The sequence below is a fragment of the Corvus hawaiiensis genome, chromosome 5 (assembly GCF_020740725.1).
Source record: "Corvus hawaiiensis isolate bCorHaw1 chromosome 5, bCorHaw1.pri.cur, whole genome shotgun sequence".
NCBI lineage: Eukaryota > Metazoa > Chordata > Aves > Passeriformes > Corvidae > Corvus > Corvus hawaiiensis.
In genome coordinates this window covers 15950635-15977513 of record NC_063217.1, presented here as the reverse complement: position 1 = coordinate 15977513, position 26879 = coordinate 15950635, and the positions used below count along the sequence as shown (strand labels likewise).

Genomic DNA, 26879 nt, shown 5'->3' with positions numbered 1-26879 from the left:
AAACAGTCAGGTTTGTGAACAATAAGTTTTTAGATACTGCTTCATAATGCCTGATTTATGGAGCTTAGTAATTTCATAGCAAGAAACTTGAGAAATGGAAACAGAAGAAGTGTCTTATGAAATGTCAGGGAGTGAATGAGATTTTGAACTTGCCAAGAAAAGTAGAAACTGTTGATTTGAAATAATTATAAGATCCCAAGAGAGAGCAAAGAAGGAGGATAATAGAAAACATGGAATTTGGGTTTTAATTCATCATTATGGAAATACAGCTTTCATTGTATGCAAGGACACCTATTACTGCTTAACCTCAGTCCTGGCTAGCAGACGAAAACCTGAGTATGTAAGCAATACGGTGAATGAATGTAGTGACACAAGAGAAGGAAATTCTGTTTTGGGAGATACGAGAAATTCTGGCAAAAAAAACCCCAGTTTCTGTTTTGCTGTTTATGTAAAGTATAAGATTTTTATTGTATTTCTATGATCAATGGTTCACAAAGTAAATGTTTACATAGCTGCAATCTTACCTCCATCCTGTAAATATAGGACATAGTAGGAATACAACCTCTTAAAAGGACTCAATCAGAGCTTTGTACACAAAAGTTACTCTACTAGGATTCCGGGATTTCTGAATGACATATTAATCTTTGTTTGAACATCTGTTGTACGTTTGTTTGAAGACTGCTGAAACAGGGTTACACTCTGCAAAATATGAATATTTTGTCAGAAGGCATTTGTTCTTTCCTCATAAAATGTGAAAATATTGCATAAGGAACACACTTTGTTATACTAAGTGAAATAAATATCTTACAAGCCACCTCTGTTGTTTATTCATAGGTTTTTTGTTGTCTTTGATTTTACATTTGCTGGAAAACATGTACAAATATAAATTGGCACTGAGTTACTATCTGGATTTTAGTTGTGTGGGGAAATATCCATATATAGTTTCATAATTGATGAGAGATTATCACTTACTAAATAAATCCATGTGCTCAAAATAGTAATTTCTCTCTATTTCAAGACTACTTCAAATCATGCTTGTACTTTCTCAGCTTTATGTGCTTACTACATAATTTGAAGCAATACTGCAGTGTTTCCTATGAATTGGAAGCCATGTGCCATTCTGGAATGAGGAATTGAATTACTTTGCGGTGTTTGGCAGAACAGAAATCGTGTGTTTTGACTAAAGAAAGTGCTGCATGAGTTTGTTCCTTTTAGGAAAGGGGGAAGTCTGTTACTACTCATGGTTATTAGAAAAATGATATTAGTCTTTGAATTTGGAAACAGTATTTAACTTCCATGGTGTCTCATGAAACCCAACATGCCAAGCAGAGTGCATGTTTTTAAGGGGCTTTTTTTACCATGACGGGTTGCAGCAATATTATCAGAAAATGTTCGTGGGATCCCACTGAAAGACTTGGTTGATAGTCAGCTTTCAACAGTTTGACTATTGGCTTGCTTAGACTACTCTGGTGATTTTTATTAAAAGTCTTTGCTAGTGATGCAAGCAGTGCTTTTTAAGGAACTGTTAATATGCTTTTTTTTAAGCAATGCACTTTACATTTTTTCACAAGTTTTCAAAATAAGGAAGATCTTTTTAGTTTAATTAAATCACTGAGCAGCAGAGATGTTTACAATGTCCTAATGTTTTCGGCTGTCGGCAAGTCCAGGGAGTAGTGTCCTGGAGAGATATGAGGAATGCAAAATCTTCAAATTATGTGCTAAATGCTCCCAACTGACAGGCTAAGGGGAGCATTCAGCACATTTGGCTTAAATGACACTTTTCTTTTTTAGATTCAGACCCACCGGCTCCTGCTCCTTGTGAAGCCCCAGTGTGCGTTATGCTGGTGACAGCACTCACCATGGAATTCTGCTGGAGTCTGGAGCCGGCATGTAGGGTTTAGGTAAGTCATATTTGGAAAAGCAAGCAACAATATTGTGTGGTGGGTTTTAATATTTTCTATCCTTTCAGCAAAGAACCAAGGACTGCTTAAATAGAAAGGAAAGCAAAGCCACTATTTTATCTATTAAAACCCTCACAATATTGTGAACAAAAACTTACCAAACTCTTAAGCATTCTGTAGCTGATGTTACTACACCAGCTGTAATTACTCAATGGGTCATCACAATGAGCAGGAAGCAAATAATGCAGACAATCTCAATTTACAAAATCTAAAAGCCGAAAACAGTGCCACTGTAAATATCTCTCAAACTGATGGGGTTGGGATTCAGATTTATGATAATTCATCAGCTCATGGTTTTGTTCATTTTATTTCATAGGTGATTACTAGAGTGCAGCACATTGTATATTTACTTGAGGCATCCTGTAAAATTTCGTTTTAATTCAATTTTAATATTTTAGGAAACTTCATTCAGTAGTAGTGTCTTGAATAAATATGACTTCTCTCACTTCAGTATCTTTACCTTGAGAGCACTTAATTTAAAAAGTCAGGAAATGATCCTAAGTCTAGGTTTATTTGTGTTGTCCCAGGAACTTACTTTCTATTTAGTAGGATCAATATCTGCAGGTACATTGTGCACCTGGTTCTGCATTGCTGCTACGTTGACTTAACATTTCCAAAATTGTTGTTTTACAGAAAGACACTAAGAGAAAATACTACTTGCCTTTCTTAAGTAGAGATAATCAGTTTTTCATCTATAACTGTTTCCATTTGGTTGAATTAGTGAGCAGTGAGAGATAGCTCTTTTTTTAAGCCAGACATATACCAAGTTTAATTTTTGAAGTTCTGGTTTTGTTGGCCTGTGCAGCTTGGTTTTAAAATGACTGAAATGCAGTGTATAGGCAGAAAAAACGTTCTTCCATGTAATGATTTTTAGTTTCATATGTTTGCTGCTGATGAAATGTTGGGAACTGGTGGAGCTCCCTGTGACCTTTCTTGCTGTGGTATTAAATTACAAGTTCAAAATGCTGTCCATATGTTTTCTATATTTAGAATTACTGCCAGAGGGTCTTTTTTCTATTTGTGCCTATGTTCTTTGGATTACGCTTCAGGTGTCTGTTTTTTCAACGTATTTTCCCTTTTTGGCAGACTTTCAAGTCCCTCTTAATCGCTTGTTTTTGTGTTATAGTACTTTTAGTTTTGAGTTCTGCTTTATGCGGACATTTACATTAAGTATATACTTCAGTATATAGAAAGCAGTTGAGCCAAGTCTAATTCAGTCTTTTTTGTACCTGTAAGCAAATGTTACCTGTCATCTGGAATTCACTTTTCATTGTTGGGGGTTTTTTCCTATTAAGCCCAGAGGGATGGGGAAAAACATTTAAGGTAGTTTAACACAAGATACATACTGCTTGATCAAAGGCTGAGGTTTGAACTGTACTTGAATGTCTTTCAAGAAAGCATCTAAGATAACAATATTATGATTATTTATTACAAATACTGTTGCAAAGGGAATAGTAAGTTTGAAAGGGAAAGTAAACTGATGAATATACAAAAGGAACAGGGTTGCTGTGAAATCCAGAGTGAAAATGGAATAAGTAAGAAATCAAAAGTGATAGATATGTGAAACTTTTTTTAGATTGAGCTGTACTTCTAGATTGAATTGTTCTTGAACTGCGCATACTCAAGTGTTGGAGAGAAAGGTAGGCAGTAAAAGGCAGTAAAGTTGTTCTTGTTTAGGTGGCTGATCGTCTGATTTCTTCATTTGGACAAGATATTTTGGATGCTCTTTATTGGACAGCTACAGAACCTAAGGAAAGAAAAAGAGCTCACATAGGTGTGATTCCTCACTTCTTCATGGCAGTGCTATATGTCTGTATCCTTTTTCTTTGATAAATCACAAAATTTTCCTAAGCTAAATTACTGAGTAATTGCTCTGCATTATTTTACTTTAATACATTTGAAAAATTGATAGTATTCCTAAATCAGTGTTCCTTTACTTGAAAAGTAAGACTGCCAGTACCACCTGCTTTAAAAAAAATCCCTTCAGAATGGTGAATGGTGTACCTATAGTAAAATGACAAACCATAATTGGGTAGTTCATGGAAAATTTTTTGTTTCTGATTTGTATTTGAGTATTTTGGGCCACAGGGCCCTGAAGATAGTGGGATTTTGTTATTTAGTGGAATGTTAAATGCATCTAGCTTGAACATATTTTCTTGAAGGGATAAACTCATACATATGTGGGATGCAAATGTTCTTAGTATGAAGTAACCTTACAATGAATTGATGAATCTAAAGAGATACCGTAGTCCAATAGTTTTGGTGATGAATTTGGAATTCTTACAATTTTTCCCTATTTTCTCTGAAATCTTTAGGCTAATTCTGTATCTTTATCTCAGATTTTTTTCTTCAGGTTGTATTGATGTTTCTCATGACTTATGTCATTGGGTTCTTTTAGAACAAGAAAAATTAGCATCATTATTACATGCTACAAAACACTGTGGGTATATTACATACATGTAAGCATTGTCTTGCTGTAAGTCTGGTTTACAGGGATATGGAAACTTTCCTGTTAAACTTTGAAAGCAAAATAGGAAATTTGAGGTTCAATGCTCTTCAGTACTGTTGTGCAGAAAAATTATTTCAAATATGCTTCCTTAACCCTGCTATGCAGTCCTGCATGCTATTCTTATAATGGTTCAAGCAACAACCCTTAATGTGGCCTTCAACTCCCACAATAAATCACTGCTTACCATCATGATGTCCAATAATGTAAGTGTGTAGCTTTATTATATAGCTACCCTAATTTGTTTCAGAATCCCTTGTCTTTGTGTATCAAATGTCTTAAATATTAATATTTTAACATATTTTTGATAACATTATTTGTTTATATCAGTTTTTTATCAGTAAAAACTAATTAACTGTTTCTAAAAATTGCAGTTTGTCGAAATAAAAGGAAGTGTTTTCAAGAAGTTTGAGAAGAACAATCTTTTTCAAATGTCAAATAGTGGTATGTATAGCAGTGCTGATCAGGAGAAAATGTAAAGAAAAGCTGTTTATTTAATTCATTAATGTATTTAATGTATTCAATGTGTTTAATATTATTCTTACTATAATTACTTTACCTTGATGAATTTGAATGTTCTGACTTGCATTCCTCATCACCCCTTTTACTCTTTGGTTCAGTGGGATGAAACGGAGATCCACTTCAAGGAACACTGTTGCTCCTTTTATGGCAAGTTTTTATTTGAGGTGCTAAAACAGCCTAGTGGCTTTGTGCTGAAGTACCCATGCTTCCAAGTGATCAAGTCTTCTGTTTTCGAAAAGTTAACTTCATAGTGTGCTATATTGACAGTGATCTCAGAATGCATGTTGTTGCGTGGCTGTGAGGGTGGATCTTGAAATACCTCTCACCTAACCCTAAACAAACAAGCAAAAAAAAAATCCCAATCAAATAAAACCCCAACCAAACAAAAACCAATGTAACAAAGTAGCTGGCATGTGATGGAAATACCAGAGATTAGTCTAATTTTTTAATATGCTCTCAAGGTAATAGTAGAGGGTACTTAGGAAACATGCTTCTGGCACTGGGAACTCGTACTCAGTGTGTCTCATGAGGAAAAGCTGTTCAGGTACCCTTTGATGGAGATTCTTTGTCATACTGGTATCAGCCATTTGAAATATTTATTGAATTTGTGATTTCAAAGCCAGTAGGAGCGATTGCACTTTAATGTTGTGCTAGAGCTTCTTTGCTTGTAGTAGTTTTGTAGAATCTTAGAATGGCCTGAACTGGAAGCGACCTCAAAGATCATCTCGTTCCAACCTCCCCCTGCCATGGGCAGGGACGCCTTCTGCTAGACCAGGTTGCTCAGGCTCCCATCCACCCTGGCCTTGAGCATTCCAGGGATGGGGCATCCACAGTTTCTCTGGGCAGCCTGTTCCAGTGCCTCACCACCCTCACATTGAAGAATTTCTTCAATATATCTGATTTGAATTTCCCCACTTTCATTTATACATATGAGCAAAGAAAATAGAATATTTTTTTTTCATTCCAGCTTACAGATTTTAAACCAGATAACTCAAATGTGCAATAGGTTAAAAAAAAATAGCTACTTACTTAAAAACAGGTGATTCATATTTTTGTATCATGAGTTAAATTTTCAACAGGCTTACATCAGGTGTTGAGTTCTGAATATTGATGTGACTTTTGTCTTAATTCATCTGCAAACTGCAATATTACATTGCAAATGTTTTGTAGTTCTTTGGATGAAAGGCTATTTACATAAAACCTTAAATATATCACAGAAATTATAGAACAGAAATTTTAAGCTACCTCATAGATGCTGTTAAACCCCACCAAAAAGATCTTCCTGGCTGTGTTGATAATCTGTTTATTCTGTGATAATAGTATTATTTTTGGTTCCAAGATTTAATTACTTGCATTTTTCAAATCAGAGGTATTTAACTTTACAGTGAGAATGCTAAAAGTGAAATTTACTTAAGTATTGACAGAAAACCTAGATAAGGTTTCTTATTAATGCAGGAAGTAGTTACAGCTATGGATCTAGCTCTCCTACCTAAAGGTGAGGCCTCTTTTATGTTGAAATAAAGAAAGGACTGATATTAGAAATTGTTAGTAATTTTCCTCCATAAAAAGAAAAGGATATCAATATTTTATTGCTGGACATTAGTATTGAAGGCCCATAATAGCAGTATCAGGTCGCCCTTTATCAGTTGATAGAAGTATTGCCATTCATTAGGCAGTGTGGGGATGGAAGCAGTGAGTACATACATAGAAGAGTGCACAAAACAAGCTAATTTATTCCTTTCAAGCAGATAACTTTTCCTGAAACACTTTTCAGTATGGTTATAAATAGCAGTGTTTTTCTTCACAGAGATAAATAACAGGCAGGTTTTTAGTAGAAATTTTCACCTCTTTTGAACTTGAACAGGTTTACTGCATCACAGCTTCAGTAAGGATAGAACAATATTGTTTCAATTCATGTATTCTGATCACTTTGGTATCCTTTAAATGTTTCATTTGATGCAGCTGAAATGATGGTGCATCTTGTGTTGGCATGCTATACCAATACTTTATCCTACCCTGGAACTGAGGCTATGGTCCTGTCAGCTGAGCTTCCAGTTACCCTTTGGAGTGTCTTGTGTGTCCTAGAACACAGTGTGGTTAAACTGCATGCCTGGACTGAACTAAACTTCTGAAAGGAAACACTAAATCTAAGCACTCCCATATATTTCCCACCTTTCTCTGCTTCTTCTAGTAGTTTTCTGAGGTCTGCAGTTGGCTGTAGGGCAGTGATGGCAGCAGTAGCTGATTAAGCTTGGACACAGTGAATGGATTCCGTGCCCCACGTTTTCTGGGACTCAGCTCAAAATATTACTGTTGTCAAATGTGTTTTCAATTCAATGTAAAGGTACTGATTAATACACAGTAGCTAAATATAGTTATTCTTGAGGGGAACAATACGAATCTCACAGGGGCATCTGAGGAATTTCCCATGAGCAGGTGAAACTCCCTTCTCATTTAACAAGTTAATCAAAAGAAAAATATGATGTAGGAGAAAAGATAAGCAATGACCACAAGAGTAGATACTGTGTTCAAGGGAAGTTACTACAACTAGAATTCAAAAGCAAGTTGTGTGTGAAAACAGAAATGAACTGTCCAGTACTTTCTAAGACACGTCCTGTATCACACGTTGGAATACCTTGCTGAGCCCTGCCTGGCTCAAGCTTTTATGTAGGAAGACATCAGGATAGGAAGAGCCACCGAGCTACCAGTTTAGATCTGGAAATTGTGAAATCATTTTTACTTGGCATCGTGCTCAGCCCCAGTCGGTGGATAGCAAGCTGATGTGTGGCTGTACTATTTTTCCCAGTGTTTACATTTCTGGACTTAGTGTCGATGGAGTCAGTGATCTTTCTCACCTTGGTATGACTGTTTAAAATTCTGCTTCAACAGCCAATTCAGTAAACCTTCAAGACTAAAATAACTGTGAATCATCTACATAAAAATTAATTGAATAGGACATGACATATACATTGGTTAATTGCTACCTAATGAAACTAAACCTGTTATCTTTTAGGGGCAGGTCAGCAAAGACCTTGGGGCTTGTATAGCTGCTTGAGACTGCAGCTACAGAGTCTGTGATTTCAGCCTTGCTGCTCCCGCAGCTTTGATTTTTCAGCTGCAGCAAAACTACTTTTGCATTGTCACCCTGACTTTTACAAGGAAATTTATGTACACCCAGGCAATCTAAACACTGTGGCCATTTGAAAACACTTCTCTACAGAAGGCAAGAAAACCTTTTATTTGTTGTTTCAGGAAGAAATATTTCCCTAAATTTAAATAGTATATTCTCTTTTTGAAATAGTTATCTGTAAACTAATTTTTTAGGGTCAGGATTAGAGAACAAGGGGACCAAATTATGAAGAGAAGCTCTTCCATCACTGCTGAAAGCCCAGCATGCTGCCTTCCTTTATGCTTTTAAATGTCTTATTTTAATTTCAAGCTGTGGTCTAAATTAAGTTTTTTCACGAAATTCAATTTTACCTCATACAGAGAAGTACATTAGATGTAGTGCATTAGGTTATTTCCTTCAGTTGGATGTTAGGCGTGACTCTTCCTTGTTTTTTAGATCTCTTGTCTCAAAAATTTAACGTACTTATTCTGAACTTTGACAAACTTCAGTTTTCTTCTTTATAGATACGTACTTTTTTGCTTCTCTGTTCTTTCTTCTTGGTTCCAAATTTATCAGTCTCTTTGATCACAATATTGAATAGACTTTATTGTTACCTTTGGTCTTTGAAATTCAACCTGCTTTCTCATGTGACTTTAGGTTTTTTTAATACCATTATTCTAATCATTTTAAGGATGAGGGATTTAGGGGCAGGACGGTGTTTAAAATTGGTGCATCCTTGGTAATTCCTTGTTCAGTCTTTGATCCTTTCTTGTGCTCTGGTCAGTTGTTAAGAGGTAGTTGGCACTACAGCTGTTTAGGAGTTGGTGAGATGTAAACTAAAAGATCTTGTTTCACTTCTTACATGCTATGATTTATAATTAGCTTTTGATCTAAATGTATAAACAGTGGGATTAACATGATAAAATTTTTTTTTTTCTTTCCTGATTCAGGATTTCTACATAATGTGTCAGGGAATCTGGAAGGAAATAGCTAGCACTAAAAGACTATTTACCCCACCTCTGGATCTGTTCCCTGTGATCTCACTGCCTCTTTTAGTTACCACTGCAAAAGTACCCAAGATCTTCAGGGTTCAGTAGTTGGTAGTTTGAGATATTGGCTAATTAATTACATTAGTCCATACTAGATGCAGTGCTGTGCCAGGAATCTTTATTTCCAGTAACATTTGTTTCATGTCTTTTACATGCTTTCTAAAAGCAATGATACCCTCTGACACACTGGAAATTAATTGCTGGGTATGTGTTGCTATTTTTCAGGAGGATTTATGGAAGGGCAGAATGTGTTATTAATATGGGGATAGAATTCTATTAAAATTGGAATGGCAGAGTTCATGCAAGTGGAGCAAAAGTATTTAAAATCTGATTTGGCTATGTGCAATCCTTTTTTGGGCTTTATTTTATACAACTTAGAGGAAGAAAGGTATATCTTGGGTTTTTTCCCTTTATTGCATTTATGGCAATATGTGCATCACATGTCTTTGAAATAAATGTTTACCACTTCTATTCATATGGCAACCCTTATAGGCACATGTGACTTACCTTAATGGAAAAGGGTGTATTGTGGGGTTTTTTTGACTTGTGACCACTAAGATCTGATGTACTAGGTCTTGGAATGTCTGATTCTTCCTTTCCCCTTCTCAAAATACTGAAATACATACTTAAAGGCAGTTGAAAAGATTTAATCACATCTAGTTACTTGCACCACTAGAGGATGCATAGAAGCACAAGCAAATACAGTGTCATCTTTCAAAATAATTGAACTGTGTATGGGCAGTATGTACTACGATGTGTGGCAGGCTTCAGGGCCAGCCCTGGTTCGAGTGCAGCTTCAGCATGGCATGAGAATGCAGTGTTTCAGTCATAGGATGGCCTGGGTTGGAAGGGACCTGAAAATTCATCTACAGTTCCAACACTTCTGCCGTGGCCAGAAGTGACCTTTCGCTAGACCAGGTTGCTCAGAGCTCTATCCAGCCCGGCCTTGAACACTTCCAGGGATGGGGCATCCACAGCTTTTCTGGGCAGCCTCCCTCACAGTAAAGAATTTTTTCCTAATATCTAATCTAAACCTACTCTCTTTCAGTTTGAAGCTTGTCCTGTCCTGTTCGAAGCTTGTCCCCCTTGTCCTGTTACTACATGTCCTTGTAAAAAGCCCCTCTCCATCTTTTCTGTAGGCTCCCTTCAGATACTGGAAGTCGACAATTAGGTCATCCCAATTCTCTCAGCCTTTTCTTATAGGAAAGGTGTTCCATCCTTCTGATCATCTTGGTGGCCTCCTCTGGGCTCACCCCAGCAGGCCCCTGTCCTTCCTGTGCTGGGAGCCCAGAGCTGGATGCAGCACTGCGGGCGGGGTCCCAGCGGAGCGGAGCAGAGCGGCAGAATGCGCTCCCTCGCCCTGGTGCCCGCAGTGCGCTGGATGCAGCCCAGGACACCTTTGGCCTTCTGGGCTGTGAGCGCACGTTGCCGGCTCTTGCCCAGCCTCTCATCGCGCTGAATCCCCAAGTCCTTCTCAACAGGGCTGCTTTTGATCCGTTCATCCCCAGCCTGTGTGGATACCTGGGGTTGCCCCAACGCAGGTGAAGCACCTTGTACTTGGTCTTATTACACCTCTTGAGCTTCCCATGGGTCTGCTTCTTGAGCTTGTCCAGGTCCTTCTGGATGACATGTCACCCTTCTGGTGTGGCAGCCTCAGCACTCAGTCATCTGCAAATTTGCTGAGGGTGCACTCAATTCCTTCATCTATGTCATTAATGACGATATCAAATAACACTGGTCCCAGTATGGACCCCCTGAGGGGTAGCACCTGTCACTGATGTCTATCCAGACTTCACGCACAATATGTCATCAGCACTATGCATGGTATGTGCTGACAAGAGACTGGTCAAGGGAATAAATATATCTGAATTAGTGCTATACGTCAGGTTTTTAACACTTAAGATCATAAACACTGAGAAAGTAAGCTTCTTAATCACATGCTTGTGGAGGTAGCTGAAGACCATTTAAAATGTCATTGGTCTGTCATTTTGGCTCTCATTTAAACCTGTCTTATAATGGCAAGGGTTATTGAAGCTTTATTGTATCCTAACAGAAAAACAGTGATGTGCTTATCATCTGTACTTGGTGGAATACACATAAAGCTGAGTTGAAATGGCTTATATCAGTGTTATTAAGGATTGTCACAATGGAGAAAGAAAAGAGATCACTTTCTTTCCACTTTACTCTTCGTTATGCTGAAGCAGCTTAGAATGATTTCCTCCTGCTAGTACCTGTGCTCTCTGCAACTGAACACTAACACTGGTGGTTTGTCAAAACTGTTCTGCCAAATTCCCAAATACAGTGATATACTTTGCCTTTGTTGTTCTTAAGAGCATGAGCAACTGTGAATCCAGGGATGTAGCTTTGCTTGTTCTGTAGCTCACCACATCATCTAAGAAGTGGCATGGTACAGGAAACTCCCCTCACCGGTTTAAAAAAAACAAATGTACATATACAACATCAGATAAGTTCGTAATAAATGATGAAACATTATAGGTACATATTTTGTATTCTGAAATTTTAATTCGTATTTAGGACTGATTACCAGTGGTTGTTTTGGATATCCTGAAGCCTTTTTTGTCCTTGTCCATGAGGGTGAGAAATGAAATGAATTTTTGCATTGTTTGAGTTTCCTGTTGAAGCTCCTGTAAAGTACCCTGTCTCCCTTGCTTGCATCTCTGACAGTTGATGGGAGGGATGAGGATGAAGAGCAGCAGCCACAGTTACTCCTCTCACTCCTAACAGCCTTGAACAGCTGTGGCAGCAGAGATAACAGATTAGAAGGGAGGCCACTGAGAACAGGGAAAATAAGCAGAGGGGAAAAACAGGTTTCAGCCTGTCACCCAGTCTCAGAAATAAGTGGAAGAAAAAATTGGTATTATTACAGCATTGTAAGAGGAAATTTAAAGCCCAAAATGTGCCTTCCCAATTTAATCCTGTCGACTGGTGAGCTAACATACACCAAGCTGGTAATAAATGTTTGGAGGATTAGCTTGAGACATGCTTTAATGTTAGGCCTGAATTAAGGTCCTTACTTCCCACTTGAAAATATCTATCTGTACAGGCCTCCCTGGGGCCTGAAGAACTGAAGATGAGATCTGTGTTTCTTCTGCATTGCTGACCAATGATGTATCATAGCAGTGTGGAAGTATGTGATGTGGGAAATAGAAGATAAAACCATTTTGAGATTCTAGGCAAAAGTCTGAAAACTCAGTGATTATTTCCAAGTCTCTAATGGGCATGATAAAGAATATAAATCATTGAGTGCTTTACTGCATTTTCATTCATTTCTGACAGCATCAAGTGATATCTTGTATTTTCAGACAATACTGTGTTCTGGTCATTTGAGCAGTATTTTATGAATTCAGAAGCATAGAAGGATGTACTTCACTTGTTGGAGTGTTATTAGCAGGAAATCAAGAAATTATGGTTAGGTTTTACTTATGTCCTTTTTTCTGCTTTAAATTTATTGTACTAAAAGATTTCCTTTTTCTCCCCCCCCAATATATATGCCATTCGTTCTGTTTTGAAAGCTTGTGCTTCCTCTGTGCCATCCCCAGCCCATACTGACAGATGAATTTATGTAGCCCAAGATGTGCCTTTTTATATTGTGCATGAAATCTCATTCTTCTTGAATCCTGTTTTTCTTTCCTTCTCCTGGAGGATTTCTTCTTTTCTTTTTGCTCCATTTTTTCAGACTTGCCAGCATTTCCAAACTGCTGTTCTAAAATGACAGATATTGTACTGTAGTAACTGCAGTCACAAGCCTTGTTGGCCTGTAGTCAGTCAGAGATGATGGAAACTATTGACACAAAGTCAAATATTATTTTAGCCAGCTTAATCCTTGTGTGTACTTCTGAACATTTCTATTTCTTGTTTCCCAAAACCAGTAGGTAGAATCCCACACAATATTGGAGCTGTTTAAGAAAATGAACCCTTTGGATTTGGAGGGCCCACAAAGAAATTATTTTTGTGGTTACTGACAGGTGTAACAAGCAAAAACGGTGTCTACACAGATTTTCTTAATAGCCCTATCTTCTAAAAAGACTTCTTTGGACTTCCTAAATTGTGATGACATTATCTTTTAGGCTTTACCCTGTTTTTCAATAATACAGTTTCAGGAAGGGTTTTTTTAATAAGCTAAAAAATGTGATGCTTCCTGAAGTAAGCTGTATGTATCATTCCTGGAGACAGGACACCAAAGTAGAAAAAAAGACTGCGTTGTCTGGGAGGCAAGTCATAGGACTTTGTCCCTGATCAGACTGCTTTTGTGTTACAGTGCTTACAGTTTTGATAACTGTGCTGACACATCCTGCTGTTCCCTTTTAAGGAGGCAGTGTGAATGACTGGTAGGAACCTTCTAGCTAAGGTGTAACAGTTGTCTTCAAACATTTTTTCTTCCTTCTGCTGAACCCAGTATACAGCAATTTGGATATCCATGATCTGTAGAAAATGAAATTTACCTTGTTAATAGCTTGAAAGGACAGATAGGTATATACTCAACATTTTAGTAACAGGAGGGGCTGGTTCTTTGTGACTCACAGAAGGAATGCACAGACTTTATCAAGAAGGATGATTATTTTATTAATGTATTAGAAGAGGTGATAGTAAGTCACAACTTAAGTCCCTTCTGCTGCTGGGAACCCCAAGCTGAGGCAGCATCGGTCAGACCCAGGTCACAACCTACTGCAGAAATCCAGTCCATGGTGGGTTCTCAGCATTTCCCCCACCCCTTAAATCCAGTTAAATAGTTTGTGGAAAATGTTACCTAATCCAAGAATTGTGTATGCAAATAAATGTTTCTTTGGAGCTGACAGGTTCTGGTTTTTTTAATCCAGATATAAAGGAGAGGTTCACCAATTACGTGCTGCTACTAATTGTATGTCTGAGAAATATGGAACAGTTCTCATGGAATCCAGGTCAGTAAACTAAAAGAAAGTTCCTGTGCTATTAAGAGCTGTATCTCTTGCTTCTTCCCTCAATCTGAAAGATAAGGGTAATCAAGACATTTAATTAAAAAATCTTAATTTTGTCAAATACCTTAGATTCTCATTTTTCTATTTCTGGTATTCTTTTAAGAATGACTGTGTCCTTTCTGCTAGAAATACATATTGTTATGCTATAAACATGTATAGTTATATTTCAAGCAGTGTCTGGAATTTCAATCAGTGTTCTTCCCAGCCCTTTCCTTTCCTTGAAGTACACTGTGAATGAAGGATCCCCTAGAAAATATTATTTTGGGAGGCTAGCGAGATTGGAGTGTGATAAAGATTATGTTAAAAATACAATTCTTAATCTAATATTGATTATACGTAAGATTTTAATGACATGTTTAATAAATACTGTGTAAAATACCAATTTTATTAAAACATTGTTTTAATAATTTTGACCCCTGATCTGTGTGATGTATTTTGCCTGAATCTTACCACTCTGCCTAAATTTTACCTTAAGCATCTAAAACTGCAGATGCTTTGTCTATGTCTTACACATCCTGAACACGTAGTATGCAGTACTTGCAGCAGTTGTCTTCCTACCAGAGGTAAAGGTTTACAAAGTGAAGAGTTAAGAACCTGATCCCAACTGTGGTCTGATTGTACAGAACTGATAAATTTTTAGGACAGCAATGGAAAAACTAACACACTCGTATGCTCAGTGATGATGTAAACTTACAGATTCTTCAGACTCGTGAGGATTTTTCACTGTTGAACAGAAGTGTTACAATTTTTTTTGTATACTGGCATTAAATTAAATGGCCTACCTTTTTTCTTCACAACCTTCAGATCATCTTTGGGTGTTATTTCCGGATGTTTGCATGGTGGTTGCTTCAGAAATTGCAGTGGATATTGTGAAACACGCCTTTATAACAAAATTCAATGACATCACGGCAGATGTAGGTATCCTGTTTGGAATGCTGGGTGCTATTTTAAATTGTATTTAATTTTGCTAATATTTTTTAAATACTAAAATTTATTCCAGTGCAGAAAACGTGAAAATTGTTATTTTCATATATACAAAATCACTTGGGAAAGCTTGCTAATTTCCTGATACAGTGTACTTCTGAGGATCTTTTTAATGTGGAACTAACACCTGCTTCTAAATTAGTAGTTCCAGATCCATAAATTATTGCAAGTGTTGTATAACAGCTTATGGAATAGCTAAAATTCACATTGCTGGCAGATCATTTTGTGAAGTGATCATTTGTTAAATTGATAGAAGGTTACTTGTTTTGCAGTCAAGACAGAGCTTGTACCCTTTCCTAACAAAATGGATTGTAGGTTAAAGTTCAGGCTTTTGGAAAAACATCTTGTTAGGCTGCTTTAACTCTATTCTTGCATGTGTATTAAAAGTGGAATCTGAAATCTCAGATAAGTTTTTTCCCACTGTCCCTGGAGCACTAATATGAAGTAGGTTATGTTAGTTTCCACTCCTGAAATTTCTTGGGTCGCATATATTACCCAGTCCTCCTTTTTTGAAGCAGTAGATGAGGTTGCTTCTTGTGTGTTGCAGCATGATACATTGGCCGTTTGTGTTCCACACTGTGTGAATTCAAGCACACTTGATAGATTCGTGAAGATACGAGTTAGTGTCTTTTCACAATTAAAACCACTTTTCAGGAAATGAGATCAGAACTTGTGAAGTGCTGTCCTTTTCAGCATCTCTAAAGTAACTACATTGTGTGGTGTAGAAACAAGTGTAATAGATGCACTTAATAAGCTCCCTTATGCCAGAGGCATTTATGCATGCCCTACTTTTGCATAGAGAGTGTGGAAAAGAGCAGTAATGAAGTCATGGTAGCCAAAAATGTAGCATGCTTCAGAGTGCTGAAACAGCTGGAGGATGGAGGTAGTGACTGACAATTTTGCAAGGTTTATTTAATAAACTTTATGGGGTTTGTGTATGAAGAAGTTCTAAAGATTTATGGCTGCTATGTCAGAGTTTTCCCAGAATTTTTAACACCTGCAGAGCAGGTTGTCCTGTCACTTATCCTTAAAATAGATGCTTTTCTTTCTTAATATGCTGAACTGTTTTAAAGAGAAGGAAAAACTTGATATTCATGTTCAAATGCAATTTGCTTTTTTCATAGGATCACTTGCTTAGTATATAAGAAAGCTCCCTCATTTGTTTAGTTTGATCCCAGGGATAGCTTTCATGTAGCTTAAAACCAGTTATGAACTGGGGGGGAAAAAACTAAATGTGATTAATGTGATTTCTGTTATTTTGTGTTTCTGATGATCCTGAAATTCAGTAACTTAATAATTCACATTCAATTCCTAAAACATAGCATAGTGTTGTTCGTTTGTTGTACATATATGCAAATTACTTTATTGCAGAAATAGAGGCTCATCTCTTGAAAGGTGCAGTTAGACCTCAGAAAAACTGTCTTTGACTCTTTCAGAAAATGCATAAGTTTATAATATTTTATGGAAATATTTTATGAATAAAATAAAATGTTGCTTTTTTAAAGTGTAATAACAAATTATTCACACATCTGATGTGCTGGATTTTTTCCAGGTCTACAGTGAATACAGAGCCAGTCTTGCATTTGACCTTGTTAGCAGTCGACAGAAAAATGTAAGCCTGAAAATGAAATGCACTTTCCTGTATTAACTAGCACAATTGTTATGGGGGGAATATTGGAACAAACGCTTAAAGAAATACATACAGTGGTTTTACACTCCTGCAGTGCTGAAACTCTACTCTGCTTTTTTTAGTAAGAGAGAACAGGAATATGTCTTTGTGATTTATATTATTTTTGATCCAGTTCTTCAGGTCAGTTTGAGCTTTATTTAATATACTGCTGAGAAGTCTCTTCCAAATACCCTTACAGTAAGGGAATAGTTGTAACATTTTTGAGATACATGGGAAGTTAGTAAGCTTAACAAGGTAATTGTAGATTACTGTTCTTTCCATGGTATTTTAACTGTGTTGGCTTAAAACATAGTATTCATTAGGAATTTATATTTCTTTACAAACAGGGTGCACAGATGTATAGATGAGTTTGCACTATGCATGTTACTGTCATGGCATAGGTATTTATAGAACACACAGACCACTTGTGTTTTTAATTAGTACCATTTTTTGGAAAGCTGTTTACAGCACACCTTTCATGGATGAGGACTCATTAGGGTTCGCTTGTTAGCATTCCACTCATCAGTACTTCAGATGTGTGCTTGAACTATTAAATGAACTTTATTACAATGATTTCTGTAGTTTTCTTGGGTGTGTTTCTTTGGCTGTTGTGAAGAATGCAGTAGTTAAACCTCATAAAGAAGCTAGACACCTTCACTTACAAATAATTAATAATAATTTCTAATAATAAAAACCCCAGTTTATTAGTTTTGAAAACTCCATTACTTTTCCTAAGGATCCTCTGTGGGAAATAAAGGAGCATCATTTAGGGACTAACTTTGGTGTGATCTTCAATTCGGCAGACAAACTGTCATGCAAAATAGTTGTGTTTTGAGTTTGAGTTCAAATGTAAAAACATTTTCAAAATAATTTTAACAAAGTTACCTTAAGGCTAATTATAGATGTTTGTAGAATGATTTAAAATTGCTAGTGTGGTGGGTAATTGTTCTTTCATCCCTGTAACAGTTTTTTCTGTAGAGTATTTGAGGATCAGTCAAATTAATACAAGAAGGTCTCGAAGCTGGTAATAACGTACAGACGAAATATCATAGTGCCTTTGGATTCAGTGTCCTAATTGCTCTCGATTTAGAGATTTGTATTATACTCCAGTTGCTCTTGATTTAGAGCATTGAAGCTAATCTTACTGGTCATGGTAGTATTACATTTTTGTCTGAGAGTGCAGCTATCTCCATTTGAATTCCAAAATGTGAATAGGTACACTTCATACCAGTACAGTGTTTGTTAACAGAGCTTTATTCTTATCTGGAGGGTGTGCCAAGCTGAAATAAGCTCATTTCTTTGCATAAGTAGTTCATTCTTCTTCCTCTTCTTCTTCTAGGCATATACAGATTATAGTGATTCAGTTTCCAGAAGAATGGGTTTCATTCCTCTTCCACTGGCTGTTTTAGTAAGTTGTATCTTTCCTATCAGTTTTCTGTCAGTAAGATCTCACTTTGAGAATGTGTCCCTCTGAGATAGCTGGCTGGATGTTTTGAGGATGAAGTTATCATCTGAAGTAACTGAAATGATGCTGAAAGGTTGAGCTAGCACTCAGTATAACCTGTATCACATACTACTTGTGACTTCACAAATGCATTACTGTTTCTCAGCCTTTCGTAAAAAATTGAATATATATTAATTTTGTAGAATTTGTAACAACTTGAATTGTACCAGTGGAATTAAACTACATCTGTGTTTACTAAGCATATTCCTTTTGGCAGTTATCCTATTCATTCATTTGGAATAGTCAAAGCAGCTGGTTGCCAGAAGGTTAGCAGTAGTGTAGCAGTTTATTTAGCTTTTTCATACGAGTCCTTGTGGCTGTCCCTGTAATGGCACGCTTAATGACTCAATATTCTTTTATATGGGGCACGAGCTCCTGAGCTGTTGTTGAGTACATCACTCTGAAATAGTTGACTTTGTTACACATACATGCTGCTATAAAATGAATTAATTAATTAATGGAACTGTGTCCAGATGCTGTCCTGAATTAACTATTGCAGAATGTTTTCTCTAAATAACTGCTCTGACTTTCCCCATACACATGTGCAGACAAGCAGTAGTTATCATAATGCTGGGAATCTGTACTTGCTTTGTCAGCAAATATGCTAATTCACAATTTTCCTGGAAGAAAAATTCTTCACATCAGTGTGAATTAACTTAAATGTAATGTTCTCCCATAAAGATGGGGAAAAATACTATTCACAGGATTTGCGTAAACTAGTGAAGTAAAACTGAAATTTCAGGTTCCATTTGTTAGTGAAACTTGGGAGTCATATGCCTTGTCCACAAAAAAATTTTGTGATCATAAGATTAGCGTAGTGTATAATACTGATTCTGTTTTGTGTTGTATCTCTTGACATTTTCCTCAAAATTTGTTAACTCTCTTTCTAGCCCTTGAGTTTTGGAAGTTTTTTCCACTTCTTATTTTACTTGAAAGTCAGTGTTAAGGAAACATTGTCAGACTCTGGTTTTGGCAAAGTTGCAACTAAGTGCTAGTATAATATTTGTTCAAATCAAAATCTGGAATAGTTAGTACTACCAAGGGGAATATTAGACTAAATTTCTGTTAATGTAAATGTTTCTACTTTTTCTTGGATTTACCAAATAAGAAATGTCTTGTTACAATGTTCTATTAATAATTGTGTGCTAAGTTTTAACTTTTATTCTTAAAACAGCTCATCAGAGTTGTAACAAGCTCAATAAAAGTACAAGGAGTCTTAGCTTATGTTTGCGTTGTGCTGTTCTACTGTGGGTAAGTAAATCCGTGCAACTGAAAAGTATTCACCATTATTTGATTACATATGTGAAAGAAGTTTCTGTTGATACTTCCAGATATAAGTATAAACACAGTTTATATTCAGAAGAACATAAATGTAAAACCCTTATGCTCATAATCTGAAATTGAGAGTGTAGATTTGTCCCTAAATACTGTGACTACATTGGGGGATTATAGCCCTCAATAAGTAACTTCAGTAATGGAAATAACTCATTGCAAAAAGACAGAATCTGAGAGACAAGCACCATACTTCTGTGTAAAAAGGGAAATTGAATTCTAAGGAATTAAGTCTTCTGTAAAAAGACCAAAAGATTCAATAAGCCAACAAAAATAAGCAGCTGAAGTGCTCTGAGCAGCTCATGAATTTTTCTCTCAGATAGTTAAATGCAAAGTTTACTTTGCTTTAGGAAAGTGCTGTTAAAAAAAAAGTAAATGCAAGGCTCACCTTTCCTGGAAAGGGTGTGGTCAGTAAGTGATTTTAGTTAAGAAATACAATGTTCTATGGCAATTTGTTTTCCATAATCAGTGATGTGCAAGTATCCCTTCAGTATCCCTTCACTGCCAAGTCAGTTCATGCTTGTGTTACCTTTAACTTCTCACCAGTTGATAGGTACTTCTGAGACATGCATAACTGTACTTTACATCCAATTTAGTTTGCCTGTCTTGGGGCGCTTGCTGGGTACTATCTGGGGATGGCCACTTTCTACGAGAGCTGTATACTGCACTGTCATTGTTTGTTGTCTTTCAGTACTGATTCATTTTGGAATCATCCCAAAATGGATCATAAACAATTAAGTATTTCAAGTTGCTGACAGAAAAAGAACCTGCCTGCAGTATTGTGGGAGTATCTCTTCCAGTGCCCTACCACTGTGTTTTAAGTGAAGGCAGCGAGGCTTGGGAAGCGTAAGACTTCTAAGTCAGGGGCAGTGGTTCAGCAAGAAGAGAGGAGACTACTGTTCTACAATAGCTTATGAAAAGAACAGGATTACTACACATTCTTTATTAATAGGTAGACTCTTATCTCTAATCTGACCCTAATCTGCAAAAAATAGAGCTTGATCAGATGTGTTTTTGTCTACATCAGTGTAGGGACACATCTGTTTAGTGTCAGATAACTGAGGCTTTGAGATACTGCATATAGGCCAAATACTAAAATGTTAGCCACATTCCTCTGCACCATACTTTGATTTCTTCCCCAGCATACTACATGCTGTGCCCATGTTCTTCCTAAAGCCAGCTTTGTATAATTCAAAGCACTATCCCCTGATCATCACATTCAAGCTGTGGTATACCAAGGTCATACTTTAATCCTGCTCAATGGTTTTTCCTTTTTCCCAATATATGTAATATTTTCCTACCTCTACCATTCCACTGCTGCACCCCAGCCCTGGATTTTTCACTGTCTCTGTGGCTTGGAGAATGGAAGGCAGAAAAAAGTAGTGTGATTAACATGAAGTATTAAATGCTGCTCTTTAAAGGCATAGGTCACAAAAGTAAATACATTTTGGTCTATTTTGTCCTTATTGAAAAGTGAGAGCAGATTTTTCTTCTGTGTCTGTCACATTTCTGCTGTGATCTCAGACTTGGAGCTAGTTCACCTCTTGCATCTTTCAAGTAATTTGTGTTCTGAACATAAATTTCAAGTTTTTTATCAGATGTGAGAATATCTATAGAATACATACGTAATAGCATAGATATGTGAGAAATGACATGATAAAATCTGAAACCGTTAACTGGGCAAAGAATTGAGTCTATACTACAGGTGAACTAATTTTGTATTGATAATTAACAACTGTAGTTAAGCTTTAATTGTAGTTAGAGTCTTGCCAAAAACGGGTAGGCTGGCAGAAAAGAATAAAGGAGAATTGCTAGAAATACTTGCGTAATTTTCCATGAGAAGCTGGAACTGATACAGTGACGTGGTGATTTATGGCCTTTTCAACTTCTGATCTCATTAAATCAGAGTCAAACTATTCTGTAGAAACCTACTCTCTCAGAACGAAAACATGTTACATAAGAAGCATAAGAAAAACACCTCTAAAACATTAAAAATGAAGAAGAGCTGCTCAACTCTCTGAAATAAAATCTGTCCTAATAATCTAATAAAATTGTAGAGAAGCACAGCTTTCAACCTGTATAAAATGGTATCTTCTTTGTTTGCTTGTATTCTAAAATGTCACTTTCTTCTGAGTACTGAAAGCGCTCTGCGTATTCTTCCATTTCTCTGTTGAAATGGAATAAATAAAATTATTTTTTTCCCTTAAAAATGCAGTGTAGTTTGTTTTTCTGTGTGACAAGTTCTGATTACATTTACACAGTGAGAGATAGGGGAGCTGCTGCTGGAGTGTGCTTGGATCACTTCGTGATTAAGCAGTTAGACTTACTATGTGGATCTGTGAATGTTCACTTCAAGTTGTCTTTTGAGTCTCTTAGTGATGTACACGATAAACAGACTTTCCAGAGAGTGGAGAATGAATTCAGGGTCTGCATTTGGTTCAGTCTTGTTACATAGCTTTATTTGCATAGAGAATATTTCATTCATCCTGCAGAGAACAGATCACTCTTTCCATGTCATTCTGCAATGAGCCTTCGCTCCCTGGAGTGGACAAAGGTCTGTGAGTCATGTGGTGCCAGTAATGGAAATTAGATTTTGCAAAACTCATTTGAATGGTAAAAAAGCACTTGATGGTAGTTGAGGCCTTCCTTTTCTTCAGATGAGGAGGCAGGTGTAAAAGGGATTTCGTGATTTGCTGAAGTTTGTGCTGCGATTTAGTCATAGTAGAAAAAGAATCTGCCATCAACTGAACTGTGCTATGAAGGTAATACAGTGCTGCCTCTTTGGTTTTGTTGAGTTTTAGGGACTCTCTTCTGTGATGTGAAAAAGGACTTCTTATGGTTAGCCTGTAGTTTGTAAAAGCTAGATATTGGACTTGACATTGCTGGATTAATGGTTGGACTCAATGATCCTGGAACTCTTTTCCAACCTTAATGATTCCCTGGTTCTATATTTGCTGTCCTGTGGTTCCAAGTCTACTAGAGATCCTTGGCTGGGCGCGCTTAATTTGGATGCATTTATTTTGAACTTGCACTGTGGAGGGCCCTTTTTAATTCTTCATTTAAATATTTGATGTCTTAAATGGCTGCTTAACTGTCCTTGTAGTCCTTTAGCTAAATAATAAAACTTGATGTTTTTCTCTAGATGCTTTCTGGAGGAAAAAGAAAATTAAGCATTGAATCTGAAACAATTTGTTAGGAAAAGGAAACTACCTTTTGATCTTGATATTGAAAGGATTTAATTTGTTAGCTAATCTTTCTAAGACAGCACTAACCATATGCAGTTATTTTCATATTAATAATTGCAGTATGAATAATATGCAATTATTTTAATACGCTAATGCAAATATGTAAACAATTTTTTTTTTCCAGGTTAATATCTCTCAAAGTCCTTAACAGCATTGTATTGCTGGGGAAATCATGTCAGTATGTAAAGGAAGCAAAAATGGAGGAGAAATTATTCAATCCTGTCCTGACTGCCACCCCAGGGAAGCCAGCTGGCAAACAGCAAAGCACATTTAAATCTACCCAAGGTAAGGCTAACTGCCTTGGTTTGTTTTCAGTGAAGTTTTTTCAGACTAAACTTAATATTAAACCAGGTGCATGACAATGTTTGCTGCACAAACCCTGTTGCTGGACCTTAATTGTGCCATATCACAGCTGTGAACACAAGTCTGTAAATGTAATAGAATTGATTGCTTTTAGTTCAAGCATCTTCTTTTGGTAATAAATACTCGTATCTCTGACAAAATCCCACTCTGATATGTAGAGGTGATAGAAACACTGGAACAGAAGCATGGTTTTGTTTTAAATTCATAATCATAGAATGATTTGGTTTGGGTTGGAAGGAACCTTTAAAGACCATCTAGTCCAAGCCCCTCTGCCATGTCACTGCACAAATAAGTGAATATTTACACATCATCTGTGACAGTGCTTAAGTTTAGTAGGGAAGCAGTTTGTATTTCTCATGGAAATCAATGTAAAACATGGTAGGTTTATGCATAGGTATAATTAAATGTAGTTGTCATGAACATATTAATGAAAAGCTTTATGAAATCCAGATAGGAATTTCAGTGGGTCTTTACCCCATTTCAAGTCTACGTAGCACAATTTTCGCATACAGGTCCTCAGCATTAGCAGTTCATTTATCATGGGAATATGGCATTATTGTATTTGTGTGACACATTATAGAAGGAAACAGAAACCTTCATTGTTCCCGTCAACTGAATTGGATTGTATCTTCCTGTGGGAAAAGCTCAATGAGAGCCTTAGAGAACTTAACAGTGAGGCTTTTATTGTGTTCACTCCATGGCTTGCCAGCAACTTGAACAGCTTGAAATGCAAGGTGCTTGTTAGTCGTCAGAGTGTCTCGCCAGCAAGGGGAGAGTTAAGAATCTGTCAGTGTTTGTCATAAACCTCTACATCTCACATGTGTCAAATCACATCAGGCAGAAACTTGGTGCAGACTTTCACTTTTAAATTCATTCAACTGTGTTACTTTCATGATGAAAGAATGTGGTATGAATGTCTTTTGCATTTCATTAGAGAACTGTCGTGATGATACGTTTTAATTAAACATTCTATTACTACACTTGGATATGAGACTTAGTGAGTTGTACTTACTTATATTGAGCCTTAAACTTACAGTGTGTAAATCCTGAAGACTCTTTTGAGCTAAAGTAGCAGGGATGCTTATTTTCTCAAATGGAAAGATTTTGAGCAAAAAGCAGCAACCAAAAAGCTTTTGTGGATTTTATTCAGAGTATTGCTAGCTTCCATTGGTGATGGAAAAAGCTCAATTTTACAGTTTTTTGGGGTTTTGTATTTTTTTTAACAGCTCTTTATTTACTAGAAATCTTGATTATGTGAAAGAATGATTTTACCTTCCTCAGCTTTTGTATTATTACTACTGGGCTCCCCAATATTAGTTAATCTCTGTGCCCCATTTATCAAGTTTTTTTCAATAGAGGCTCTCAACCCTTATTAGGATGAGGGTAAGGGAATTAATTAGTCTGTTCTCCTTTGTGCCAGCTTATAGTTTGTCGGTTAATTTTCTAAAGAGTTTCCACCTTTGTCCACAAAAACAGTTAAAATTTTGAAGAATAAAATTCTAAACATGCTCTTGAGGGATGAAAGCTCTAATTACCAGTAATCATTTACAGGCTGACCAGCTACATCTGGAAGCTGCTGGGTTAGAAAATACTTACATTTGTAACCAAGTTCTAGAATTAAAGTTACTTGTCTCCTTTCTCAATGCAAGTTCAGTACCTTTAACTTGCATAGATGGTAGAGGGTAACCCATGTACCTTCAAGTAGTAGATAGCATACTGTGGACAGATGCTCTGCAGAAACAAGTGTTTGTAGTAATTTGGATAGTGCTACATTTCTGACAGATAACATTTCCTTGGGCTGTCTGCAGTATTCTCCACATCAGTCAATATTTTTTCAGATTCCTTTAGAAACAATAACTCAATCATTACTGAGGAGGAAATAATTTTTTTTCTTATTTACTATCTCCTTGTCATTTGCTTGTGCATTTTAATTCTTTAAATGTTTTAACAAAATATGGAAAAAACACATGGATATTACTTACCAATATCCTAGGTTAATGAAGCCAGTGTTCAGTTCCACTGAAGTAAGAGACAGGAATAAAAATAGACATCTTTAATAGCACTGCTTTAGGGCCCAGGGCTATTAAAGTGCGTAGCAGTGCATGAGTCATTTATTAGCTATCCCTGGAGAAGGCAGGTTTATTGTACTTATGTAGAGGATTAGGCACATCTAGTTCCTGCCACGGAGATTCCTTTTGTTCATTTCTGTAGAAGACATTTGTGTGATTCACACAAAGACTGTCAAAAATCTTTTTGCTTAAGCCAACAAAAATGAGCATGTATGTCCTAACTTCTGCTGCTTATGCTCCTGCTGATTAGTTAAGCTTCTGGAGAATTTGTTTTTTCTGTCTATTTTTTTTCTATATGTTTTCTAAATCAGAAAAGGAGCTCTCTTACAGTAAAGCTAAGAAGAGGTAGTGGCTTCCAGAAAGCATTTTTCTGTTGCTTCTGCTGATTTCATGCAGCATACTTTCTCAGGATAGCTTTGGATGAATCTGGATGTTGCACATTGTATCAATATGTCTGTGTTAAACTCATTATTACCTTTGTAATTGTCTTCTGTTCCAACAGGAATTTCCACAGATGAAAACGGTTCTACATCAGTTACCAGTCAACCGGTGCATCAGAAGGAGAATATGCCATCTTTACTTGTAACAAGCAATTCTGATCAATTTCTGACAACTCCTGATGGAGAAGAAAAAGATATAAGCCAAGACAGTTCAGAATTAAAACACAGGTCTGCAAAGAAAGACTTGTTGGAGATAGACAGGTTTACTATTTGTGGAAACAGAATTGACTAAGAATTTATTTTTTTTTAAATCAATATGCTAAGGATACTGAGCTGTTGGGACAGCAGATGCTACCAGAATGGACAGTTGCCAAAAGGCACATAAATATTTATTTAAAAACTTAAATTATTAATGGCAAAAAAATATTAATTTCTTTCTACAAGTAACTTGGCTTGGTATCTGGTCAGGTCAAGTAAGCGGTCTTTAACTTGCCTCTTGGAAAATGTGGTGGATCGTGAGTCTCTAGCCTGGTGGCAGAGCTGCAGTATCAATTTTCTGGAAAACAGACTGGAAAAAAGCATAACCCTGTTCTGCATTATGAAACCATGCTTCCAGAACACTATTTCTCATGAAGGTTCCTCCAGTGTAAGGATATTCCTGGAAATGTGTGGCGACTTGACCGGAAGCTTGCCTATCCAGTTACTGTGTTTTATTAAACATCTGCAAGCAGAATTCAAAACTTGTGCTTATATCAACAAACGCATAAAGCATTGGTACATAAAACAGTAAGTCAAGATAGTTATTCCTGTCAACAAAAATCTTTTCAAGATGTATCTTGAAAATCTTGTAATCAGAATAAAATTTTGCCTTTAAGTGAAAGACTTACTGCATAGTATTTTATCTGAATACTAAATGCCAGGGAAAGATCACAATAATGAAGGTTCTGCTTAACTGGGCAAATATGAAGCATATTCATTTCATGTGTTGTGTGTCCTGCAAGGCAAATTATTTAGAAAATTATTTTTAAAAGCTGAGGATTTTTTGTTGCTGTAGGAAAAAATATTAAAGGGGCACTTCTAATGTTAAGGAACAGCAGTGTTATTGCAGCAAACAAGGGTTGTGTTGGAACTGTATGTATGGCATTAACAC

At 36.6% G+C, this 26879-nt stretch overlaps 1 protein-coding gene across 3 annotated transcripts in view; it reads left to right on the top strand.

Moving 5' to 3' along the window:
• The window catches only part of TAPT1 (transmembrane anterior posterior transformation 1), a 49741-nt gene extending 23132 nt beyond the window's left edge, over positions 1–26609 (top strand). For all 3 annotated transcript variants that reach the window (XM_048303865.1, XM_048303864.1, XM_048303866.1), the window contains 10 exons: positions 3639–3774; positions 4576–4673; positions 4842–4911; positions 13986–14066; positions 14928–15037; positions 16660–16719; positions 18116–18184; positions 19455–19531; positions 22982–23142; positions 25792–26609. In XM_048303865.1, the coding sequence (XP_048159822.1) occupies positions 3639–3774; positions 4576–4673; positions 4842–4911; positions 13986–14066; positions 14928–15037; positions 16660–16719; positions 18116–18184; positions 19455–19531; positions 22982–23142; positions 25792–26021 (1092 nt within the window). In that variant the 3' untranslated portion in view covers positions 26022–26609. The remainder of the gene's footprint in view (positions 1–3638; positions 3775–4575; positions 4674–4841; positions 4912–13985; positions 14067–14927; positions 15038–16659; positions 16720–18115; positions 18185–19454; positions 19532–22981; positions 23143–25791) is intronic.
• Positions 26610–26879: the final 270 nt, after the last annotated feature.